The 23,681-nt window shown below is 37.2% G+C and overlaps 1 protein-coding gene across 3 annotated transcripts; it reads left to right on the top strand.

Annotated features, from left to right (window-relative positions):
• Positions 1-12,361: 12,361 nt before the first annotated feature.
• Positions 12,362-20,136, top strand: LOC131150728 (DNA repair protein RAD5B). 3 transcript variants are annotated; one of them, XM_058101640.1, is made up of 18 exons: positions 12,391-13,583; positions 13,813-13,946; positions 14,126-14,261; positions 14,381-14,434; positions 14,969-15,118; positions 15,199-15,350; positions 15,438-15,522; positions 15,679-15,903; positions 16,117-16,260; positions 16,409-16,561; positions 16,723-16,790; positions 16,951-17,073; positions 17,158-17,257; positions 17,374-17,486; positions 17,588-18,164; positions 18,343-18,414; positions 18,714-18,812; positions 18,977-20,136. In XM_058101640.1, exons 1-18 carry the CDS (start codon positions 12,498-12,500, stop codon positions 19,097-19,099), a joined length of 3,594 nt encoding a protein of 1,197 aa, XP_057957623.1. In that variant the 5' UTR covers positions 12,391-12,497; the 3' UTR covers positions 19,100-20,136. The 3 variants fall into 3 exon arrangements, with proteins under 3 accessions (XP_057957620.1, XP_057957623.1, XP_057957622.1); XM_058101639.1 differs by having other exon boundaries at positions 14,966-15,118; XM_058101637.1 differs by having other exon boundaries at positions 12,362-13,583; positions 14,966-15,118; positions 18,714-20,136.
• The last annotated feature ends 3,545 nt before the right edge of the window (positions 20,137-23,681 follow it).

The following is a 23,681-nucleotide window of genomic DNA, read 5'->3' as shown; positions in this document are numbered from 1 at the left end:
AATACTGTCATATCATATTTCTATATAAAATCATCATTTCATAACTGATCATGGCATTAAGCCAGTTAAACTGTCATAATATACTGATCACGACATTAAGCCGACTGAACTGTCATATCATGGTGAACACGACATTAAGCCGGCTAAACTGTTGTATCATAATTTCATAATATTTATAACATTTTCTGAAAATCACTATCATATTGTACTTGTTCTGAGTAAACATAAATTATTCTAACAAGCTCATTTATGCGATAAAAATAATTATACTCATGTCACACAGTTTGAGTGATAATCCACAATATAATAATTTGTTTGGGAAAAACTATATTTTTCTACTGTAAATAATAGTATGATTAGTTTCACCTATTTAATATAATCCAAAATATTCCCAAAAATATACATATATAACAATAATAATTCAAAATTCCCATTTCCATATGCCAGAATACTAAAAAAAAAACACATATATTATTCCTGATAATCTGATAAAATCAAATTTCTATAATTTCATTTAATTCCAAAATATTCTCAAAAAATTTGATATAATAAAATTCTTGCAATTTAATTTAACTTAGGCATATTTTTAAAATAATATCTGGACATAAATGTAATTAATTTCACATACTCAATTTAAATCGGGCATATTTTAAATAACATAAATCTAATTAAATTCATGTGCTTCAATTTAATCGAGTAATTTTTTTAAAATACATGACATAATCTATTCCACTTACCTTAACTCTGGAGTGGTGCCTACAATGTCCAAATGACAAATCAGTCCGGTTAAAGTATTCAGAAGCGAAGCTAAGACCCGGATATGATGTTTGTTTTTTGATTAGACTGAGAAATGCCAAAAAATTGAAGAGAGAGAGAGAAAGTTGACCTACTTTCCTATAAACCGGATGCAATAAAGAAGTAAAAACACACATCTCTTGACATACACACAATATGTCAATTATTTAGTTTCGATCCTAGTGCCATTCTATCTCTTTCTTCCCCATCTCTAATTGCCTCTATTTTCTATCTTCTTTTTTTTTTCCTCTCTTCATATTCTTATCTTTTCTAATCTATTTCTTGCCACCTCCCTCCTTATCTTCCCCCTTCTATGATTTCTATAATTATACAATTTCACATTTCCTTTTCCCTATCTTTGTGCAATACCCCTCGCAATAATACAAAATTTACATTTCTAAAGGGGATGGCTTGAGTCCAATACCATTCCCACACCAAACAAAATTCCACCCTTTCGTCCAAAGAATTATTAATTGAAAACATAAAGTAAGACAAAAAAAATGTCTCTAGAATTTGTAAAATATTGACACTTAAACCTTCTAAATTATGTGTTTAATTAAAGATAGTAAAATATCATTACATAAATGAATTTTTGTTGTGGGTATGGTATCAAAATATTTATTTTTTAAAATAAAATTAATCATATAAGTAACATTAATTGGAGCAAGTGTGATTTTTGAAATTAGAATGCATGTAGTTTATTTTAACAAAAAAAAAATCACTAATCTAATGGATCGATGTAACATGTATAACACACCTCTGTTATTAACTAATGCAAGCTTAGCAACTTTCAATCATTTTTTTCCCATAAATCATGTTTAGAAAAACATCTTCAATTTTAAAAGCTAATTATCTTATAGTTGCAATATTTATGAATCATAGTATTTGTATAATCTGTGTACATCGACTTGGAATATGATGATAATTGACCAATCAAGAAAGTTACTTGAGAAATTGAAATGAGAAATGGCCCATGCAAGGCACATGATTTTCATTTAGGTATAACATAGTTGCACAAATAAGAACCACTTATCATCCAACCATCCAAGAAATTATATGGGAAGTTGCTCAAACGAGGTAGATGACAAACATCCTAAGGCAATACAATCATTTGAGGAATTAAAATGAGAAGTCACCTAGCGAGGCAACACACAAAAATCAACAAGTCCAAGTAGCAAGTGGCCACCTAGGCGAGACCAAAAGGGAGAAGTCAACTATGACTAATGTTTAAAAACTTCTTAAATTTATTATTAGGATTAATGTTTTTGAATTTAATATGATCAATGTCTTGTATCCATAAAATTGATGTAGATTTGATCTAGAAAGGATATAAATATGTGTAATATTTATCGTAGACATTACTTTTTCAATCATTTTTCAGCACATAATACAACTATCCTAGTGCTAACAACATAAAGCCACTTTATCTCCTCTCTCTCTCTCTCTCTCTCTCTCTCTCTCTCTCTCTCTCTCTCTCTCTCTCTCTCTCATACACACATAATTCCCTCAAACTTGTTCATTTTGTCAAATAAATTAGTTGATTGAGCCTTGACCAACTGAGCTACCAAGTTGCTCACAAATGGCTTGGTTTTTTGGAACTTTCTATAGCATGGTTTTAAAATTCATATTGTTAATGACCTAGTAAAGCTATCGAGTTAGTCAGACGGTAGGTTAAACTAGTTATATTAACGTATTATGTATAAGAAAAAAATAATAATATCACACTAGTTTCATATATATATATATATATATATATTATAAAGATAAATAAAGTCACCCATTAGATTAACTATTTTAAAATATTTTTAAAACTTATTTATTATATTATATATTATTAAAAATACTTTTAATTATTTTTATGTGTGGACGATTTTTTTTTCGTTTGTATTCTAGTTGTCTACATATATTAGTCCTTTAGTTTACTAGAAAACTCAATTGGTGTGGTGGCCAGGAGGGATGCTTCAAGAGTATAGGTTCAATACTTAACGTAGGCAACACCACCTGTTAAGGGAAGGGGATGATTACAGCAACACACAGAACACAATCACACACCAAACACAAGGAAAATTACGTGGTTCGGCCAAACTCGGCCTACATGCACGGGAGAGAGGGAGTCACACTATATTTTCAAGAAAAAATACAGTGGAGGAAGAGAACACACTCACTCACTCAACTCTAGCTCAAACCCCTCTGCCACACGCACACAACACTCTATTTCTTCTCTCTGTATATTTTCTTTTACACTCACACTCACTGCTTTACAAAGAGAAATATTGTGGTTACATTCCTAGTCCTGGGAGATTACATACACAAAAGAAAAATTCTCCCAAAACTAAAATGCTACATTAATTAAACCATTACAAGTACTTGCAAAAGAAATACTACCTAACTACTTACATTTTACCTGTTTAGACTCCTTAGAATAGGTGTGAATACTTCTGCTTCATCTGTTCCTCAGATTCCCAAGAAGCCTCTTCAATTGTACGATTCCTCTACAAAACTTTTACCTGAGGAATCTCCTTGTTACGTAACTCTGGTACTTTCCTATCCAGAATATGTACTGGTACGTCCTTATACACCAGTGAATCACTGAACTCTAATTCATCATAACTGGTGATATGAGAAGGATCTGGGACGTATTTCCTCAACATAGCAACATGTAACACGCCATGGATCCTGGACAACACAGATGGCAAAGCTAGCATGTAGGCTATCGGTCCCATTTTATCTAGAATCTCAAATGGACCGATAAACCTAGGACTAAGTTTACCCTTCTTCCCAAATCGCATTACCCCTTTCAACAGAGCTTACGTAAGCATTTGAATCCTGTATTAAACCTAGATGAAGTTATTTTCTGAAGGATTGTAATAACAGGATTTATTATATGTCTAGATTTATATAATTGTGGATGTATTAGTAAGCTTTGGTATAAGACTAATAGAAATCCCAATGGATGTTTATGTTTTTCCACAAAATTTACATCGAAATTATGTATGATTTATACCTATATGTCCCTGGTTAGGGTGGGTTGTTTACGTATCTTGAACAGGTACATGTATTTAGTATAAGTGAATGACACCTGGGTCTGTATAAAGGTCCGAGTTGTTACACACCTACTGTGAAAATATATCCAGTAGTGCTTCTTCTATGATCTATCTTGCCAGCAAAGTCTACATCTACGTATCCCTCTAATGTCAGATCACTTTTGCCAAAGCATAAACATTTGTTAATTGTACCTTGAAGATACTGTTAAATCCATTTTACCGCTTCCCAATGAATTTTTCCTAGATTTGACATAAATCTACTGATGGTTCCTACTGCATGACTTAGATTTGGTCTCATGCAAACCATGGCGTACATTAAGCTTCCTACAGCTGAAGCATATGAGATTTTGTCAATTTATTTCTTCTCTTCCTCTGACTCTAGAGATTAAGTCTTTGATAACTTGAAATGATCAGCTAATGGTGTGCTAACTGCCTTAGCATCACTCATGTTGAACCTTCTGAGAATCCGCCTAATGTACTCGGCCTAAGACAACTGCAAGGTTCCCTCCTTTATATCTCTAGTGTTTCTCATCCCAAGCATCTGCTTTGTTAGACCCAAGTCTTTCATTTCAAATTTAGTGGACAAGTGCCTTTTCAATTTCTGATCTCGTCCATGCCTGATCCTGCAATTAGCATATTATCAACATAAAGTAAAAGAATTATGTAACTTGATTTATACCTCTTGAAATAGCAACAATGATCAACATTGTATTTGCAGTAGTCATTCTTTTGCATGAAGCCGCCGAATTTCTTATACCACTGCCTTGGAGCCTGTTTCAAACCATACAGACTCTGATTCAACCTGCAAACAAGTTTTTCTTTGCCTTTCTCTGTAAAACCTTTAGGTTGGTGCATGTATATCTCCTCCTTCAAATCACCATAGAGGAAAGCAGTTTTTACATCTAACTGCTTGAGGTGTAAATTCTTTGCTGCAACAATGCTCAAAACTGTCCGAATGGTTGTGTGTTTCACAACTGGTGAGAAGATTTCTGAGTAGTCAATACCTTCTATTTGTTGGAAACCTTTGACCACGATTCTTGCTTTGTATCTTCTCGAACCATCATGCTCTTCTTTTATGCGGTACACCCATTTGTTTTGAAGAACTTCTTTTCCCTTGGGCAAACTAGTTAGCTCCCAAGTCTTGTTGTCGATGAGTGATTTCATCTCATCTTTCATGACAAGTTCCCACTTGCTAACCTTATCCACCGGACATGCTTCATCATAGCACTCTGGTTCACCTACATCAGTTAGTAACAAGTAATCCAAATATCTCCTATTTGGTACATGCGGTCGGGAAGACCTCCTCAGAGTCAGAGTAGGACTTGGAGTTGGAGTTTGTCGTGCTTTAGAGCACTCCTCTATGATAGATAGATTCCCCTGTCTGGGAATTGTCAATAGTCTGTTGTGCCACACTGCTTTTAGTGAAATCATCCAACTCTACAATACAGGGTTATATAGTGCGGGATTACTTGATGATGTCGCGTCTTTGTACATAACCTTTTCATTGAAAACAACATCTCGACTTCTAATTATTTTCTTGTTTTGATCATCCCAAATGTGGTAACCAAACTCATCTTCACCATATCCAAGAAATGTGCATTTTTGAGATTTTGGATCAAGCTTGCTCCTAGCCTGATCACTTATAATAAGCAACACAACCGAAAAATTTTAAATGTGAAAGTTTTACCTCCTTTTTGCTCCATACCTCCTCCGGTAACTAGAATTGCAATGGTACTGATGGACTTTGGTTGATAAGATAAGCAGCTGTGTTGATAGCTTCTGCCCAAAATTGCTTTGGTAAAACTGCTTGTAATCACATACTTCTGGCTCCTCAGTCAAGGTTTTGTTCATTCGTTTTAATATGCCATTGTGTTGGGGTGTACCTGGCACGGTTCTTTCAAGTCTGATCCCAAGTTCGTAGCAAAACCTTTTGAATTATCTATCTTCATATTCACCACCATTGTCTGATTACAACTTTTTGATTTTTAAGCCTGTTTCATTTTCCAACATGGCCTTCCATTTCCTGAAAACATTATACACTTTGGATTTATGTCTTAAGAAATAAACCCATACTTTCCTGGAATGGTCGTCAATAAAGGTGACGAAATAGGATTTCCCGCCAATGGATGAAACTGGGCTTGGTCCCCAAACATCGGTGTGCACCAGCTCTAATTTTTCTTTCTTTGGAATTTTGTCGAATGTCTGAAAGCTGACTTTTTTTTGTTTGTCGAGGATGCAGCTTTCACATTGGTCAATATTAGCTGACTAGAGACCTGGTATCTTTCCCTTTGAATTCATGATTTTCAAACCTTTCTCACTCATGTGATTGAGTCTCTGGTGCCATAGGTTTGAATCTTCATTCCTTGCAGCAACTGAAATTGACATGCAAGCATCTGTAATCATATAAAGAGTACCAGTTTTCTTATCTCGTAAGCATGTCATTGTGCCTTTGGAAATTTTCCAACTATCACCATAGAAAGTTGTAGTGTAACTTTCACTTGCAAGCTGTCCAATAAATATTAAATTTTTCTTGAGATCAAGCATATATCTGACATCAGTCAAACTCCCGGTGGTACCTGTCAAATTTATTTTTGCTTCTCCTTTTCTTGCAATTTCACAAGGTTTGTTATCACCAAGATAAACATTGCCAAGATTACCGGGTACATACTATAGACACCCTATTTTTGCCCTAGCCAAACAGAGCAAGGGTCCTTTCTCATTGTATTATTATTATTATTATTATTATTTCCTTATTATTATTATTATTATTATTTTATTATCACTATTATTTCATTATTATTATTATTATTATTACTTTGATTTTTATTGTTGTTATTTATATTATTTTTATTATTTTTATTTTCACTATTATTATTATTATTAATAATTATTTTCCTATATTTTTATAAGTAATTTATTATTATCACTATTATTTATTTATTTATTATTATTATTATTTTACGGATAATATCTTTATTATTTTTATTATAATTATTTATTATTATTTACTATTTAGTAGTATTATTGTTATTATTAGCTTATTGATTCTTATATTATTATGATAACTATTATTATTATTATTTCCTTTTTCATTATTACCATAAGAATAAAAGCATAAAAAAAAAGAAAAGAAAAAGAAAATAAAATCAAAAAGGAAGTTTTTTTAGGGTTTTTCCAAATTGTTTTATATAAGGAGGGCGCAACACGGCAGCGCACAGCGAGCCAAAGAAATAAAAAAAAAATTTCTGCTTCTTCTTCTTCTTCTTCTTCTCCCTCACCAACAGCCGCAGCCCTACCTCTCGCACCAATCCTCCACGCATAGCCCATCATCTCCGTTCCCACAGATCTGCAGCATCACCTCTCTCGCCGCACAGCCACTCCGGGAGAACTTCCATCTTCTTTCCTCCAGAAATCCTGAACCAGGCCACAGTCAACCCAAACTCCGGCCACCCTCCAGTCTAGACCTGCAGCAGCTCCACAGCCGTACACAGTAGCTATCCGAGCAGCAACCACAGACCACCCGAGACCACCAGCAGGCCACGCTCAACCCGACAACCCCAACACGGCCACAAGGAGCTCAGCCCACCGCCATCGTCTTTGCCACCACAGGACCATCAACGTCGTTCCCGTTGTCGTTGCTCTCCGGCCGCATCTACTCCAGATCCCCACGAGCCTCAATGGCAAGACCTCCCAGTGCCCCCTGCTCCATTCTCTGGCAACCCCCTTGGTGAGTTCCCTTGCCTACACTTACCCACACACGCACACACTGCACACACATTGCAAACACACACAGCACACACAGCAAAACACAAAAAAAAAACACTCACCTTTAAACACACAGCAAGCACACTGCAAACACGCGCGCGCACATGGAGTTTTATCTTTTTTTTCCTTTCTTTCTGTTTCCTATTTTGATTATTTTCCTGTTTCGGATCTAATGTTGGGTCTTCATTGTGCAGGTAAGATATCCAAGTTGTATTTATTATATATATATATGTGTGTGTGTGTGTGTGTGTGTTTGTGTATACATTAAATAATTACCTTTCATCTTACAGTTTTCTTTGTATTTATTTGAATATCTAACATTCATGGCAAGTATTTTCTATTGTATTTTTTATATTGGTTAATTATTTTATTATCATTGTTGTGTGTACTTAGGGTTTTTGGCCATTATTGCACTCATTTTATTTTTAATATTTGTATAGTTAAGGTTGTGTATTAATTTTGGTGGCCATGTTGAATAGGTTCATATTAATTTTAGAAATTAACTTGTTTCCATAAGTTCGCCCTTTTCATTGGTTTCCATATTGTAATCTTAATATCGGTTTGTTTCTTTAATTATTTACATATGTATGTCTTGTGCATATCTTTAATAGTGCGTTAATATTAAGGCAAATATAATATTATTAAAACATGTATATTATCTTTACTATTAGTTAACAATATTTATTATTATTACTGTTAATATCATTATAATTATTACTATTATTGTTATTTATTATTAGTATTATTATTATCATCGTTATTATTATTATTGTTACCATTATGTTATCTATTATTATTACTATTAATAATAATAATATTATTATTATTATTATTATTATTATTATTATTATTGTATTATGTACTATCACTATTAATATTAGTATTATTTTTACTATTATTATTATTTATTAATATTATCATCATCATTATTAATGTTATTATCGTATTTGTTTTCATAATTATTATTATTACTCTCATTATTATTATCATTACTATCATTATTATTATTGTATATTATTATTTATTTTTATGATTATTTTCAATTTTTTATCCCTATGATTTTATTGCGGGGGTATGAGCCTTCGGGCATCACATACTTTAAGCTTTGAGGGAATACATATGTATATATTATATTTTATTTATTTATTTATTTATTTATTTATTTATTTTTCATATGTATTTATAAATTCATAAAAAGGAGTAATTTAAAGACTTATTAGATATTTCAAATTAATTAGGTACCGTTTGTAAGAATGGGCGCGTAGGGGGTGCTTGTACCTTCCCCTCGCGTAACCGAACTCCCGAACCTAACTCTGGTAACATAGACCCGTTCTACCCCTAACGGGGTAGTAATCATGTGTTCTAACCACACTAAAAGGTTAGTGGCAACTCCAACATTCCATGATTTTTCCTTGAAAATTTAAATATGATTTTTAATTTTGCCATCCCGGGGCACACGCGCTCCCGGGACGTTGCGACACATACCTGTTAAGCATTTCTTTGTTACTTGTTATGTGAAACGAGGCTCCAGAGTCTAATACACAAGACACTCCCTTTCCTTCCAAAGAACATAACAGTGCATCTCCTTCTCCTGAAGAAGAGGCGACATTTGCTTCGGTCTTATTTTATGGCTCCTTCTTCTGGGATCGACATTGATTTTTGCAATGGCCAATCTTGTCACAATTCCAACATTCGATCTGCTTTTTGTTCTGAGTGTTGTTGGAATTTCCTAGAGCTCTTGATTTGGACTATTTGCTTCTCGATCTTCCACGGTTTTGATTTCTATTTTGATTTCTGCCCCTAGTCTGTTTCTCATCTTGTGAGACCAAGGCACGCCCTTGAAGGTTAATAATTGGCTTTCTAAAGGTGTTAGTATCCTGTAGTGAAGCCATCACTTCTTCCAAATTCAAGGTTTCCTTACCAACAAGCATACCGTGACAAGATTATCATACGAAGGTGGTAGAGATGTTAGGAGAAGAAGTGTTTTATCTTCTTCTTCAACTTTTACACCAAGATTCATTAGTTGGGTCATGAACTTGTTGTAATCATTTATATGATCAATAATATTTACCCCTTGTTCCATTTTTAGCTGATATAGTTTCTTCTTCAAAAATAGCTTGTTTGTTAGAGATTTTGACATGTATCTCTGTTCTAATTTATTTCATAACTCAACAGGTGATGATTTATCTAAAACAAAATATTTAACTTCATTTGACAAACATAAACGAATAGTACTAACCGTTTTCATTTCCATCTCTGTCCAATCATCATCATTGATATTTTTTGGCTTCTTCTTGATTAGCGGCTTGATCAAGTCATGTTGAATCAAGATATCCTTGACTGTACTCTGTCATAAATTGAAATTGTTCCGACCGTCAAATTTCTCTATGCCGAATTTGGATAAATTGTCATCTATTATAAAACAGCAACTTAGAGGCTGATTTTGGCAAAATCGACTATACCAATGCGTTCGGAACAGCCAAAATAGTTAGGAATAAGTGTGCTCCGATATATGTGGGCCCCACAGATGACGTGGCAGGCGGGCCCCACTGGTGACGTGGCAAAAAAAAAAAAACTTCGGTTGTGGCGTGCACTTCAATACACTTTTGTAGCTCTAATTAATTGGTGCAAAAAAAAATCTCTCACCTTACTTTTGTAAAGAAAAGGTGAAGTGACAACACTTTTTTTATTTTATTTTAATAATAAAAGACCTTAGTGACTTACTGGGGAAGAATTATCTTCTTCCTTTGCCTCTCTCCATCTCTTCACAGAGAGTACTCCCTGCTCCACCTCTACACACAAAAAATTGAAGACTTCACACACCAGGCAACTACTCCTCGCGGCTGAGTTCTTGACACGATCAACAGCAAACAAAAAAAAAAAAAATTCCCTTCACGCCTTTGTGACATGGTTTGTGGTCGCAACTCCGACTCGACGTCGCCAAACCCCGAACCCAAAGGTAAGGTCTGATACTAATTGTTAAGGGAAGGGGATGATTACAACAACACACAGAACACAATCACACACCAAACACAAGGAAAATTACGTAGTTCATCCAAACTCGGCCTACATCCACGGGAGAGAGGGAGTCACATTATATTATAAAAAAAAAATACAGTGGAGGAGGAGAACACACACACTCACTCACTCAACTCTAGCTCAAACCCCTCTGCCACACGCACACAACACTCTATTTTCTTCTCTCTGTATATTTTCTTTTACACTCACACTCATTGCTTTACAAAGCATTGCACATATAAATATATGAGAGAGAGGAGCATTGAGATGGAGCAACAATAAAGACAAATTGCATGCTTGAGACTGCGCATGCACCACGACGCTGCAATTTCCCAAGCAGAATAAATGCACCCACATGGGTGGGTCAACAACACACCACGCCCCCCCCCCCCCCCCCCCCCCCCCCCGCCCCCGCCCCCGCCCCCGCCCCCGCCCCCGGCGGTGCTACCCCCTTATTTTTCTATTTTTAAGTGAAGAGGTGAGTTGATCTACCTTTGACCCTAGTTTAGACCGGGTTCACGCGAAGTTGGCTAGATGATCATTGGCTTTTTTAATTTCTGGTTTCGGGAATTGATTGAACTGTCTTGGTGATTGGCTACAATTGAATCCAGTCAAACTTGTTAGTCTAGTTCAGGTTTAGAAACCATGTCCTATACAAGCCCAACAAGCATATTAAATAAACGCAATGAAGTCTACAACTAAGCCAAATTTAGTTGAATCTGTTCATATTTATGTTCAATTCCTTTGTTAGATGAGCTTCATAATTGACTTGAAAATCATTCATTTCTATAATAACGGGTTTGGACAAGCTTTTATCGAATCAAATTTCATCTTCGCCCTACTTACTCTCATTTTTAACTTTTCTTCTTAATTTCATATTATTTCCAAGTAATAGTAATCTAAAATGTGAGAAAATTTAAACGAAATTGTATAAATTCTCATGATTTTCATTACTCCCCATTATGATTTACAAATAGCAAATTTTAAAAAGTGAGAGATGCAGATAGTATATGCCTACAATTAGTAAATAGTAAATTATTTATGTAGCAAAACTAACCATATAAGTATATGATTGATCTAGAGATCATTTGAATTCCATTAATAATGAGAATTCGGAATATCATATATTAATCAATTAAAGAGATTCAACAACTAAAATTAAACAAAGTTTTATTTATTACTTTTTTTTTTCATAGGTAGAGGTAATGTGGTACTGGACATACATCAACACTTCCCCTCGAGCCTATGAGGAGAAATGAGGCGAGAAGGAGTCCAACCCATGGAGGAGTGAAGCATATCAAAGTTCAACTCTAATTTTAAGTTAGAGAGCTCATCCTCAAAACTTAGGCATCAAGAAAAGAGAGCTAAGAGGATTTTATATTAGCTGGAGACTGCTCATAGAAACCATGTAAGACCACCAACATTCATCATTCTCTCACAATGTTTTTCTAATCTTAGCAGACCATAATTGCCCAGCTGGGAAAATTGCCATGCCTAAAACCAGGCAAACAAGGTAATCTCGTAAAAGAAGTCTTTCGCCTCTGTGAAAAGCATCGCTAAACGACTCCGTTTTGTCGTCCATTTCGCCCTCGATGGCGCTGCTCTGCTGCTTTCCACTTTTGGCATTTTTACCTCTCGCGCCAGAATGTTAAAAAAACAATTAAAGCAGTGGAAAAGCCGCGCGGTTGAACAAACTCAAAAGTTTCGCGCCAAAAATTACTTGTAAATACGCACTAAAACCTTTCGAAATCTCTTCATTTCCACTTCCCTTTCTCCCTCTCCCCATCCTCGAACCAGTGAAAGCTCAAGTCTCCTTCCTCACCTCCATTTCTCATTATTCCATCTGGGTTATTCTCTTAGCTGCCGTTCAGAAATATGGAACTCAACTCAGCAGAAGCAGAAGAGAAAATTCAGAAGATCAGGGCTGCGTTGGGGAAGGAACTGTCTAGAGTAGATATTCTCCGAGCACTTTCGCTGTCAGGGAATGGCATAGATGCTGCCGTTAAGTTCATTCTTGACACGCGAGAGTTCTGGTCAAGGCCCGTCACCGTCAAACGAACGGTTACTAGCACCGGTGCACGTGTTTCTGCGCAGATTAAGCAGGAGCCATCGGAATCAGAAGAAGTTGGATCGATCGATGGGTCCAACTCTAATGTCCGAGTTAAGGAGGAACCTGATGTGGGGTTTGAGAGTAAGGTTTCGGATTCGGAGTATCTTCAACTATTGCCGCCTAGGAATGACACGTCAATAGCGCCTTCTGTTGAGTTTAAGGCAGAGGCGTCTACAGAGTCAGAGGAGGCTGTTTCTGTTCATGGTTCAGAAGGGAAGATCCAAGCAGTAGCCTCGGAGCATTTTCAACCATTGGTGCCTGAGAAGGCAATGCGAGTAGTGCCTTTGGATGAGTTTAAGCCAGAGGCATATATAGAGTCGGAAGAAGCTGTAACTGTTCATGGTTCAGAAGGGAAGATCCAAGCGAAGGAGGAGCCCAATGTAGGGATTGAGAAAAAAGTCCCATTGAAAGAAGCATCAGCCGATTCTGAGCGTCGTCTGCCATTGACACTGACGAAGAAGCACCGGGAGATGTTTAACGAGTTTCTAAGGGCAAGAAATGCCAAAGTTGTGTCGGCAGATGAATATAGCAAAGCTCTGACTACACAAGATCGTGAATTGTGGCATGAACCTTCCAAGATGAGGAAAGGAGAGACTGGGAATCGGACTCTTAGCTCTGTCGTAGTGGAGGATGGGGATTTTCCCGAAGAACAAGATTGGCTGTTGGTGGGAAGAACTATGGTTACTGCACTTTCAACGACGAAAGGGACGAAATTGGTGGACAATGAGATAGTCCATTTTTCCTTTCCTTCTGCGGATTCGAGAAGTAGGTATAGAGCTTATGGAGCGAGTGCAAAAGCTGGTGCTGCAGCATCTGGAATTGTGCGCTTCTCGACCAAACGATCTGGAGAGGTTTGCTTCTTCCCCTCCCAAGTTCTATAAATGAAATGCTTCTAGTGCTTCACTAATGCTTTGCCAGCCTCTTGATGTTATAACATGGATTATATCTTTGCTGTAAGTTTCAATTTTCTTGTTCTCTGTTTTAAAAATTTTTTGAAGTGTGCTGGATTTGGGCCTACAGATTTTCATGAAGTATTTAAGAAAAGGTAGTTCTTTTATTTTGCCTGTGATCCAATTTCAGATTGGTAGGCTGCCCATGGAATGGGCAAAATGCCTCATTCCGCTTGTAAATTCTAAAAAGGTGAAAGTTCTTGGTCGATGTGTAGCTGCGCCAACAATGCTTCATTTGATGCAAGAAATAATACTTTATTTGAGGTTGGGCTTCTAACTTCATTAACTTGAAAAATTGCCTGAAACTTATTTTCATTTATTTTACTTGGACAGCTCAAAATTCAATAACTTTTCCTCTGTAGAATTGATTGCTCAAACCAATCATAAGACATGAATTTAATTAACTCAGAATTTTGTTTCTCTGGTGTTTTCTTGTTTGGCAGCTTTTATGTTCATCATTCCATTTTCACTGAGGGTGACACATCTTCATGGAGGCTGGATGCTTCTTCCAACATTGATTCCACAGTTTATCCCCTCCCGACTCTGTTCAAAGTGTTGAAAATCAAACCATATCAGAAGGTTGTCTCTCTCTCTCTCTCTGCTGGAAGTTCAAGACAAGACAAGTCCACGTATTGGACCTTTTACTGTGGTTAAGAGTAAAATATTAAATGAGTGTTTCTTTTTGGCCTTTCAACCAGGCTGAATTCACCCCCGAGGATCTTGACTCACGAAAACGTTCGCTAATTCTAGAAGTAGGTATTTTTTTTTTAGTTTCGTTTCAGTTGATGGATTTCCTTAATTTTTATTGCTTGGCTCAAATTTCATGATTTAGGTTGCTTGATTATAATAAATGTGTAGAGTTATGGGTTAAATTGCTGCTTTGCTGATTCTGTTCATTTGTTTTTAATTTATAATGTTCAATTAAAAAGATCCCAAGTTTTCCTTAATTGGATAGGCTTTTCTGATTTCAATGGTTCCAAACTATTGCAGTATGTTATGTCAATATTTGCAGAACCTTAGCTAGCATGCGAAAACTAGTTTTCATTTTTCATTTCTCGCTTTCTAAAAATTACAGAAATAAAACCTTATTTTCTAGTTTTTCTTCTTTGAAACACATGTTTTTTATTGTTTTCAAGGCTATCTAAATATAAAAAAAAAATGAAGATGAGGTGACACTTTTAGAGTTTTGAAAATGAAAAATTAATCCTGAAGTTGCATTCAAAATTTAATTAGCATGCTTTGTTATTAGTTAATTAAAAAAAAAATATTTTTATTGATCAAAGCAGGATTACCCCGAGGAAGCTTCGTCCATGTTGCCCATAGTGAAACGAAGAAAGGATTGCCAACAGTTTCCTGAACAAAACAAAGATGAACAAGCTATTTCCGAGTCATCTGTAAACAAGCTAGTTGGTGCTGCAGATGTGTATAACTTAGAGGTAGAACAATGAAATGTTTTTCACATAAATTTTCTTCTTTCCTTTCCACCTCTTTCTCATTCAAACTCTAATTTTCACAGGAGATGGAGGGCCCAAGTACCCTTACGTGTGAACTAAAGCCATACCAGAAACAAGCTCTCTATTGGATGTCAGAATCTGAGAAGGGAATTGATGTTGAGAAAGCAGCAGAAACTCTTCATCCATGTTGGGCAGCCTATAGTATATGTGACCAGTATGAATTTACTTGCTTTTAATTGGGATATCCATGTTTAGGTTATACAGCTTTTAATCCCCACATGACCAAAACTGATGCTTGCAGGAGGGCTTCTTCAATCTATGTGAACATCTTCTCAGGGGAAGCAACAGCAAAATTTCCGACTGCGACACAGATGGCAAGGGGAGGAGTGAGTTTCGTCGATCATTGATCACTTCTTAGTCTTGGCTATCTTCAGTCCAAAAATAAAGTGCTAATTTTCATTGTCTGCATGAAGTTGGATTTATTCCTTTTTGTGGTCATCTTGTGCTTTGACCATTCTATAACATAATGACTGTACATGCAGATTTTAGCAGATGCCATGGGGCTTGGGAAAACTGTGATGACAATAGCTCTAATACTTGCAAGGCCAGGTAGGGGAAACCCTGATAACCAAAGACTTGTCACAGAAGCTGCTAATGATTCTATAAGCACACAAAAAAATAAAAAAGATTCTTGTGCAAAAGTTTCCAAGAAAGCAAGAGGTGGCACTCTTGTTATTTGTCCCATGGCCTTGTTGGGCCAGTGGAAGGTGAGATTTCCATTTCCTATACCATGAGATGAAGAAAATCTATTACTTTTTGAATTGTTTGTTAGGCCTAACCTTGCACCTTCTAACTTTTTATCATGCTTCAGTACAAAATGCTAATAATGCAACAATAAATCCTAGGATAATCTAAATTATTAATTACTTGACTGTTCTGTACTTGAAGAGAAATCTTAATGATTCTGGTGTACTTGGCAGGATGAGCTTGAAACCCATTCGGAGCCGGAAAGTCTTTCAATTTTTGTTCACTATGGTGGGTATAGAACCAATGACCCTAAGGTGATGGCAGAACATGATGTGGTCTTGACGACATACGGTGTCTTAACTGCAGCATATAAAAATGTACAAACTGTCATCTTTGACTCTGTCCAATTAAATCCCTTTGTTTACTTTGACTGTTAGCTTGTTTATTTGTTCTTCCTTGTTTATAGTCCCACATAGAGTTATATCTTTTCGTTCTTTAATAGGTGTTTTACAACTTTTGTTACAGCATGGGGAGGACAGCATCTTCCACAGGGTTGACTGGTACCGGGTGGTGTTAGATGAAGCTCATACTATTAAATCTTCGAGGACCCAAGGTGCTCAGGCTGCCTTCAAATTATCTTCACACTGCCGGTGGTGTCTTACTGGTACTCCTCTGCAGGTTCGTCTTGCTCTCTATTACATGCCCTGTTGGGACACAGGATTCTGAGGGCTGAGCAAATAATGAGTTTTGATTTAGTATGCAATGTGTTTTTAAAGTTCGTTCCCATATCTGTAGTTTCAATTTTGTCTACGGTAACTGTTTATTATAAATTCTTGCAGAATAATTTGGAAGACCTCTACAGCCTTCTATGCTTCTTACGTGTTGAGCCATGGTGCAATTGGGCATGGTGAGATAAACAAAATCATTGGAAAATCATCACATTTTGATTACCGTTTCCCAAATTAAAGCAACAATAATTTAGAGTTTAACAACTCATGCTTATTTGAGTTTCTAGCTAATCCTCCCGCCTTGAATCATTCATAATTAATATCATCTTGCCTGTGTAGGTGGTCTAAATTGATTCAGAAGCCTTACGAATGCGGCGATCAAAGAGGGCTGAGATTGATTAAGGCCATTCTGAGGCCACTGATGCTAAGGAGAACAAAGGACACAAAGGACAAACAAGGAAGGTGATCATTCTTAGGTTCTCATTTATCTATTTATATTATATCATATTATTTATAGAATTTTGAAATTCTACGTGCGTGGATTAGGCCCATACTTACTCTCCCTGCCACGGATATTCAAATCATCGAGTGTGAACAATCAGAAGCAGAACATCACTTTTACAATGCCCTCTTCAAGAGATCGAAGGTAACTTCTATTTTGACATGATTCCTGCATGTCATTGTCTTGGCCATGGGCTTTTAACCCTCTTTAGGCTTTTTTGTTAACGACGAAATTTATCATCCTTTGTGCAATGTGAACAGGTTCAGTTTGACCAGTTTGTGGCACAAGGCAAAGTTCTCCACAACTATGCATCCATCCTTGAGCTACTACTTCGTCTGAGGCAATGTTGCAACCATCCATTTCTCGTCATGAGGTGGGAAATTGAATTCCAATTACTTCCCAAGTAACTTTCATTTATTTTCCCTTTTCCTGCTCTGGCAAATTGTGATTTGATTTCTCCGTTTCCTTTTCCAGTCGAGTCGATTCGCAAAAATATGCAGACCTAAACAAGCTAGCAAGAAGGTTTCTTGAAGGCAGCACTGATTCTGAATCCCCAAATCACAGACTGCCCACCAGAGCATACGTGGAAGAGGTGGTGGAGGGTATCCGGCGTGGGGAGAACATGGAATGCCCAATATGCTTGGAATACGCCGATGACCCAGTGCTCACCCCCTGCGCCCATCGGATGTGCAGGGAATGCCTCCTTTCCAGCTGGCGAACACCATTGGCCGGCGCATGCCCAATCTGCAGGCAACCGCTGAGGAAGAATGATCTCATAACATGCCCGTCTGAGAACAAGTTCCGAGTCGATGTGGAGGAGAACTGGAAGGAGTCTTCAAAGGTTTCGAAGCTGCTGAATTGCTTGGAATGGATTGGGCAGTCGAGGTCAGGGGAGAAGAGCATTGTGTTCAGCCAGTGGACTTCGTTTTTTGATCTCCTGGAGATCGCATTGAGGGACAGGGGAATTGGGTTCTTGAGGTTTGATGGAAAACTGGCGCAGAAGAGCAGGGAGTTGGTATTGAAGGAGTTCAGTCAGACCAAAGATAAAATGGTAAGCACTCGCTAATGGAGAAGTTTTAACTTGAAATAGTTCCTGCGGCCGGGATGCTTGTGGATTTAATAGTTGCATTAAGGCGCTTTGGAGATAATGGATCAAAATTTATGATGGAGCCTATTGTTTGGGAGTTGTGTAATTAATCCCACTCCACGTGCATGCTTGCAATTTGCAGGTACTGCTAATGTCACTGAAAGCGGGAGGCGTGGGCTTGAACTTAACTGCAGCTTCTCACGTCTTTATAATGGTACGCTCCTAACCCCATTTCTGCATGGAAAATAATGACTTTAAATTTTTTTCCTTTTTGGGACTTTGTATTCTGACTGTGCCACGGAAGCTTCCAACTGTAGCATGGATACTCCTTGTGTATTCGGAAAACGGTCCGATATAAATCTGAATACCTTGCGAAAAAACTCTTTCTTTTATATATATACTTCATTCAGATTAGTTCTTGTGGCCTTCCAAATTATTACTTCCGGAAGGTCAAGTATTCCCCTCGTCCCTGTGATATCAAAATTTTGTATTGCATTTCAAATGTTTATGTAGGATCCATGGTGGAATCCAGCAGTAGAGGAGCAAGCAATTATGCGAATTCATCGCATTGGACAGAAGCGAACCGTACGGGTCAGAAGATTCATCGTCAAGGTGGGCTCCCCGCATACCCCCTTTTCTTTTTTTGTTAATTTTTATTTTCTTAAAAAAAAAAAAAAAAAGGGTGGGCTGGGCCTGAACAGATTAAGGCCCAAAAGGCTCAGTGTGAGCTGTTCAAGGCCGGCAGAGTTGAGTTAATTGAAATGAATGGGGGGCAGGACACGGTGGAGGAGAGGATGCAGCAAGTTCAGGCCAGGAAGCAGCGGATGATCGCCGGCGCCCTCACCGACGACGAAGTTCGGACGGCCAGGATTGAGGAGCTCAAAATGCTTTTCCGCTAGGCTGTCTTCCCCCCGCCCGTCTAAAGAGATGAGACCAGTGAGGTCCAATTTTGTAATTTTTTGTAGTTATCGGTGGCAATTAAATTCTCTTTTATTCGTCCGGTCGGTATTTAGAAGCCCAACGCGCTTTTTCGCTGTTTTTTTTTTTTTTTGGTTTTTTTGGGGGGTGGGATCTAATTCTCAGTAAGGGAGAGAGATGAGACCTCCAACTTTGTGAATTTCTGTAGTTATCGGGTAATTAATTAATTCTTTTATTGTGGAAAATTTGACGTGTCTTGTTGAGGCTTCTCAGCCGTTAGACTTTGTTCCAAACTTCAGTAGATCGCGAAATCGAGACCGTCCAACAGGTTACGGATCGGTCAAGCCCTAAACTCCGAATATTCTGTGAACGGAAATATGGAATCCGTGACAACCGGGGATACAGACAACTCGTGATTGGCCCACGCACGACAAAATAAATTTCGGAAAGGCAAAGACAGGGAAGATAACAATGTGTGTCCGCCGAACACGTGTCCACTTACCTGACTAATATAGAAGGTGGATAGGGCGACCACGTGACTAGGCCGCGGGCCGTCGGATCCTAGGGAGGACGTAGCATGGAAAGTATGGACGAATGCGGTGTTGACGCGCGGGCTCCGATGCCCGTTAGAGAGGGAGGGGTCAAAAACCGGGGGAGAGGGTGGAATCGAACAACACGGGGGATTTGGCGCCGTTTAGGAGAAGCGTCAAAAAGACAAGATGGGTGTGTTGGACCGACCAAAGGTTTTTTCGTAATTTAAAAAAATTTATCTGGATCTGGTGTGTGTTGGCTTGGCTTGGTTTGGCTGCCTGCCTCTCAGCTCCTCACTTAAAGGCTGGCAATATGCCTTTTCTAGATTTTTTTTTTTATTTTTTCCTTTCCCAACTTGGTGGATCTATTTTATTTTTTGATCTCCCCTCTTTTGCTTTCAGTTTTTAAGGTTCATCTAATATTTGGAATGTTTAATTATCTCTTGTTTTTTTCCTTCTTTTATAAAAGAATTCTAATATTCAGTATATAGACTCCTACACATTTATTTTGAACCATCTAAAATATTGTCACACACCTTTCATGATATGAGGTAAGTAATAATAATAATAATAATAATAATAATTATTATTATTATAAATTTTGAAAAAAAAAATTGTGTCTAGAGAGTTTGACACAAAAATTAGTACAAGATAAATCAATTATCTTCATTCTCATTTTATCATTTTTCTTGAGTCTAGAAAGTTTGACAAATAAAGAGAGGTGTTTTTTTGTGGAGTTTTGGACTCCTCTATTTATGCAGAATTGGAGTCATACGATTTAGATTCGACTGTTGTATTTCGGAGGAGATAAGTTTTAAGGAAATCTGCTGCATTGATTCATGAGGAAAGCCAATAAACTGCAGAGGGCTTGAATATAAAGAGAGCATTGTGAATCATGATTTATTTATTTATTTTTTATTTATAAATTTATCATTTTATATTATTAGTATTTTTAACATTATATATCAAACAAATCGTTCGGGATTTTGTATTCATTTTGTCACTGAAGATGCATCAAATCTTTGGTAGGTCCTATAGAATCTTCATTACTTGTATTTTTCAAACTAGTATTTTGCGCTTTCATTGTTTGTCTATGAACAATGATCGCGTTATAAGTTTCATCTAACAAATATTTCTTTAATTTTAAATTTAATATTTTACTTTGACCATTGGACCTTGAATTTTAACTTCTTATTGAAAATTATACTAGTGCTAATGTTGTCCTTTTATATTTAGAAAATGCCAAATAACTTCCTCTATTATGGAATTAAAAATTATTTTTTTATGTATATGCCACGCCTCAAGCCCGCAGATGGGTCTCATGTGTGAATATAGTAACCTAACCTGTCTCTGTATCAATTAAAACATACATGATACTACACTGAATGAGGGTTCGACCCTGTGGGATACATGTACACCCTATACACATTCATATACATATTTATACTCATCAAATACGCAGCAGAAATATTCTTTCTATACATACATCATATCATACCAAAATCTACATAATTGGAAATATACATTCCAAAATATAATACATACTTTGGGTGTCTACAAAACCCAACACTGACAACCTGGTTACAAAACTCGTACCTACTCAGGTACTAAATATAGCTAAACAACACCTCCGCTTTCGGATGCTAGGATGCTAGTTTTGGCTATCCAAAGGATTTGAAAAACATTTGTATATTCGGGGTGAAACACCTCTCAGTAAGGAAGAAAACATATTATATCAGTGTGTGGTATACGAGTGTTATTTCAGCGTAAAACATAACATAATACAATATAGTTCAATACAGTTCCAATATTTTTTACAAATCCATTCAAGTACATACGATACCAAACATACGGTTAGTGTCGTTACACTTAAGCACTCGATACCCTGCAATAACCAAAGCCTCACAGCGATATCGTTGCTAGTACGGTGTAGCTCACACCCATCGAAACAGGCGATATTTCACACCCTCGGATATAGAGCTGGACACAGCTCACACCCATCGAAACAGGTGATATTTCACACCCTCGGATATAGAGCTGGACACTCTCGCCTACGGTAATTACCCGAGACATGGCGTCAGCGTACGGTAATTAGTCGTCCCTAGTTGATTTACAAAAACTGGAACAATTTTGGAACTCATGTCCCTATACTCATCAGCGTACGATAATTAGTCGCCCTTAGCTGTTTTTACAAAACTATGGAACATTTTACATACAACAGTTCATTCCACACTTATTTGGTAAACAACAAATCCTATCGTTTTTAGTTCAAGAGTACAATTTAATACAAATATGGGTACGGTCATCTCAATACTACAGTTTTAATACAACATACGGTTTCTCCAACAAAACAGAGATGATACTCAAAACCCCCAAATTTTCCCAAAAATTGTAACCTGAAAATCCTGCATTTTAACTCGATAGATTTTCCCAAATAATTAATTAAAACATACACACGATTGTAAACTACAGGTTTACCGATCCCAATTTCAAAAATAAACTGATATAAACAAAATCCCCTTACCTTTTCCCGAATACCAAAATACGAACTCTAAGGCTCCAAAACTACGAATCGAGTTTCCAAAACCTAAAATCCAAGAACTATACTTTACTACAATTCTTACTACTACATATATACCAAAACAAAATTGAAATCAGACCCTTACCTTGGTTTTGGGTCAAAACTCGTAAATCCTTGAAACGACTTTTCGATCCACTAAAAACGTAGAAATTCTCCCCCTGATCCACGTAGTAACGTCAGATTGTTGAATCAAGCGACGAACAACGAAGAATAGAAGAGAAAGAGAGATCCCGCTGGTTCTAGAGAGAGAGAGAGAGAGAGAGAGAGGATTTTAGCTTACTTAGACATGAAGCAATGAAATAGGATATTTATAGCCCTTTTGACCCGGCCAACCTCGTCGACGAGATGGTGCCTTTTTCGACGAATCATCCATACATTTCGTCGATGAACCAGCACCTTCGGCGACTAACCCTATTTTGATATTTTACAACACGTTCGGTATCTCTTCGTCGACAAGGCTTTGAATTTCGATGACGAAGAGTATGATGACCTTCGTCGACAAGAACAATGACTTCGTCGACGAAGCCTGCAAAATTTACCTTTTTACTCTTTTGTTATTTATTCAATCTACATATCTCGGGTCGGGTTCTTACAACATCCCTTCCTTACAAAAATTTCGTCCTCGAAATTTGTGATCTCTCACTTACCAACTCACTACATACCCAAACGCATGCCGACTTTTGGAAGAGCCGACAGTCACCCACATAGCAGCCCCATCCCAAATACATACATACCCTCACTTATAGCGGAGGAATACCATGGTTACATACATACACTGTCTTGGGAGCTCACAATATCACATACTCTTCCAGAGACTAACCACACAATACTACAATGATAACAGAGTATTACATATATACATACATACCCATATCGATCTTACTATCAAAACTACTACTTAGAACAACTGTGCATATTTTTGGCGTATTTCCGTCTCTAACTCCCAAGAAGCCTCCTTAACCGCGTGATTTTGCCACAATTCCTTCACTAAAGGTATCTCCTTGGTACGCAACTTCTGAACTTTATGGTCCAGAATCTGAACGGGCATCTCCTCATACGCCAAAGCATCCTCAATCTCTAAATATTCGTAACTAACCACATGCGACGGATCCGACACGTACCTCCTCAACATGGATATGTGGAACACATCATGGATCCTCGAGAGTGTTGGGGGTACTGCAATCCTATAGGCCACCGGACCCACTCGTTCCAATACCTCAAATGGTCCGATATACCTCGGGCTTTGCTTGCCCTTCTTCCTAAATCTCATCACCTCTTTCATCGGAGTGATTCTCAAAAATATCTTAACCCCAACCTCAAATTCCATCTCACGATGGCGAACATCCATGTAACTCTTCTGCCGACTCTGAGCTGATTTAATCCTATCCTTGATTAATTTGACCTTCTCAGATGCCTGCTATACGAGTTCGAAACCCAATATCTGCTGTTCAC

This window comes from Malania oleifera, chromosome 3 (assembly GCF_029873635.1).
Source record: "Malania oleifera isolate guangnan ecotype guangnan chromosome 3, ASM2987363v1, whole genome shotgun sequence".
NCBI lineage: Eukaryota > Viridiplantae > Streptophyta > Magnoliopsida > Santalales > Ximeniaceae > Malania > Malania oleifera.
This window is presented reverse-complemented; position numbering and strand designations above follow the sequence as displayed.

Coding starts and splice junctions, on each gene's coding strand:
- LOC131150728 (XM_058101637.1), top strand. CDS start 12,498: ATGGAACTCAACTCAGCAGAAGCAGAAGAGAAAATTCAGAAGATCAGG. Junction 14,435..14,965: donor AACGTTCGCTAATTCTAGAA/GTAGGTATTTTT, acceptor TATTGATCAAAG/CAGGATTACCCCGAGGAAGC. Junction 17,074..17,157: donor ACAAAGGACAAACAAGGAAG/GTGATCATTCTT, acceptor TGCGTGGATTAG/GCCCATACTTACTCTCCCTG.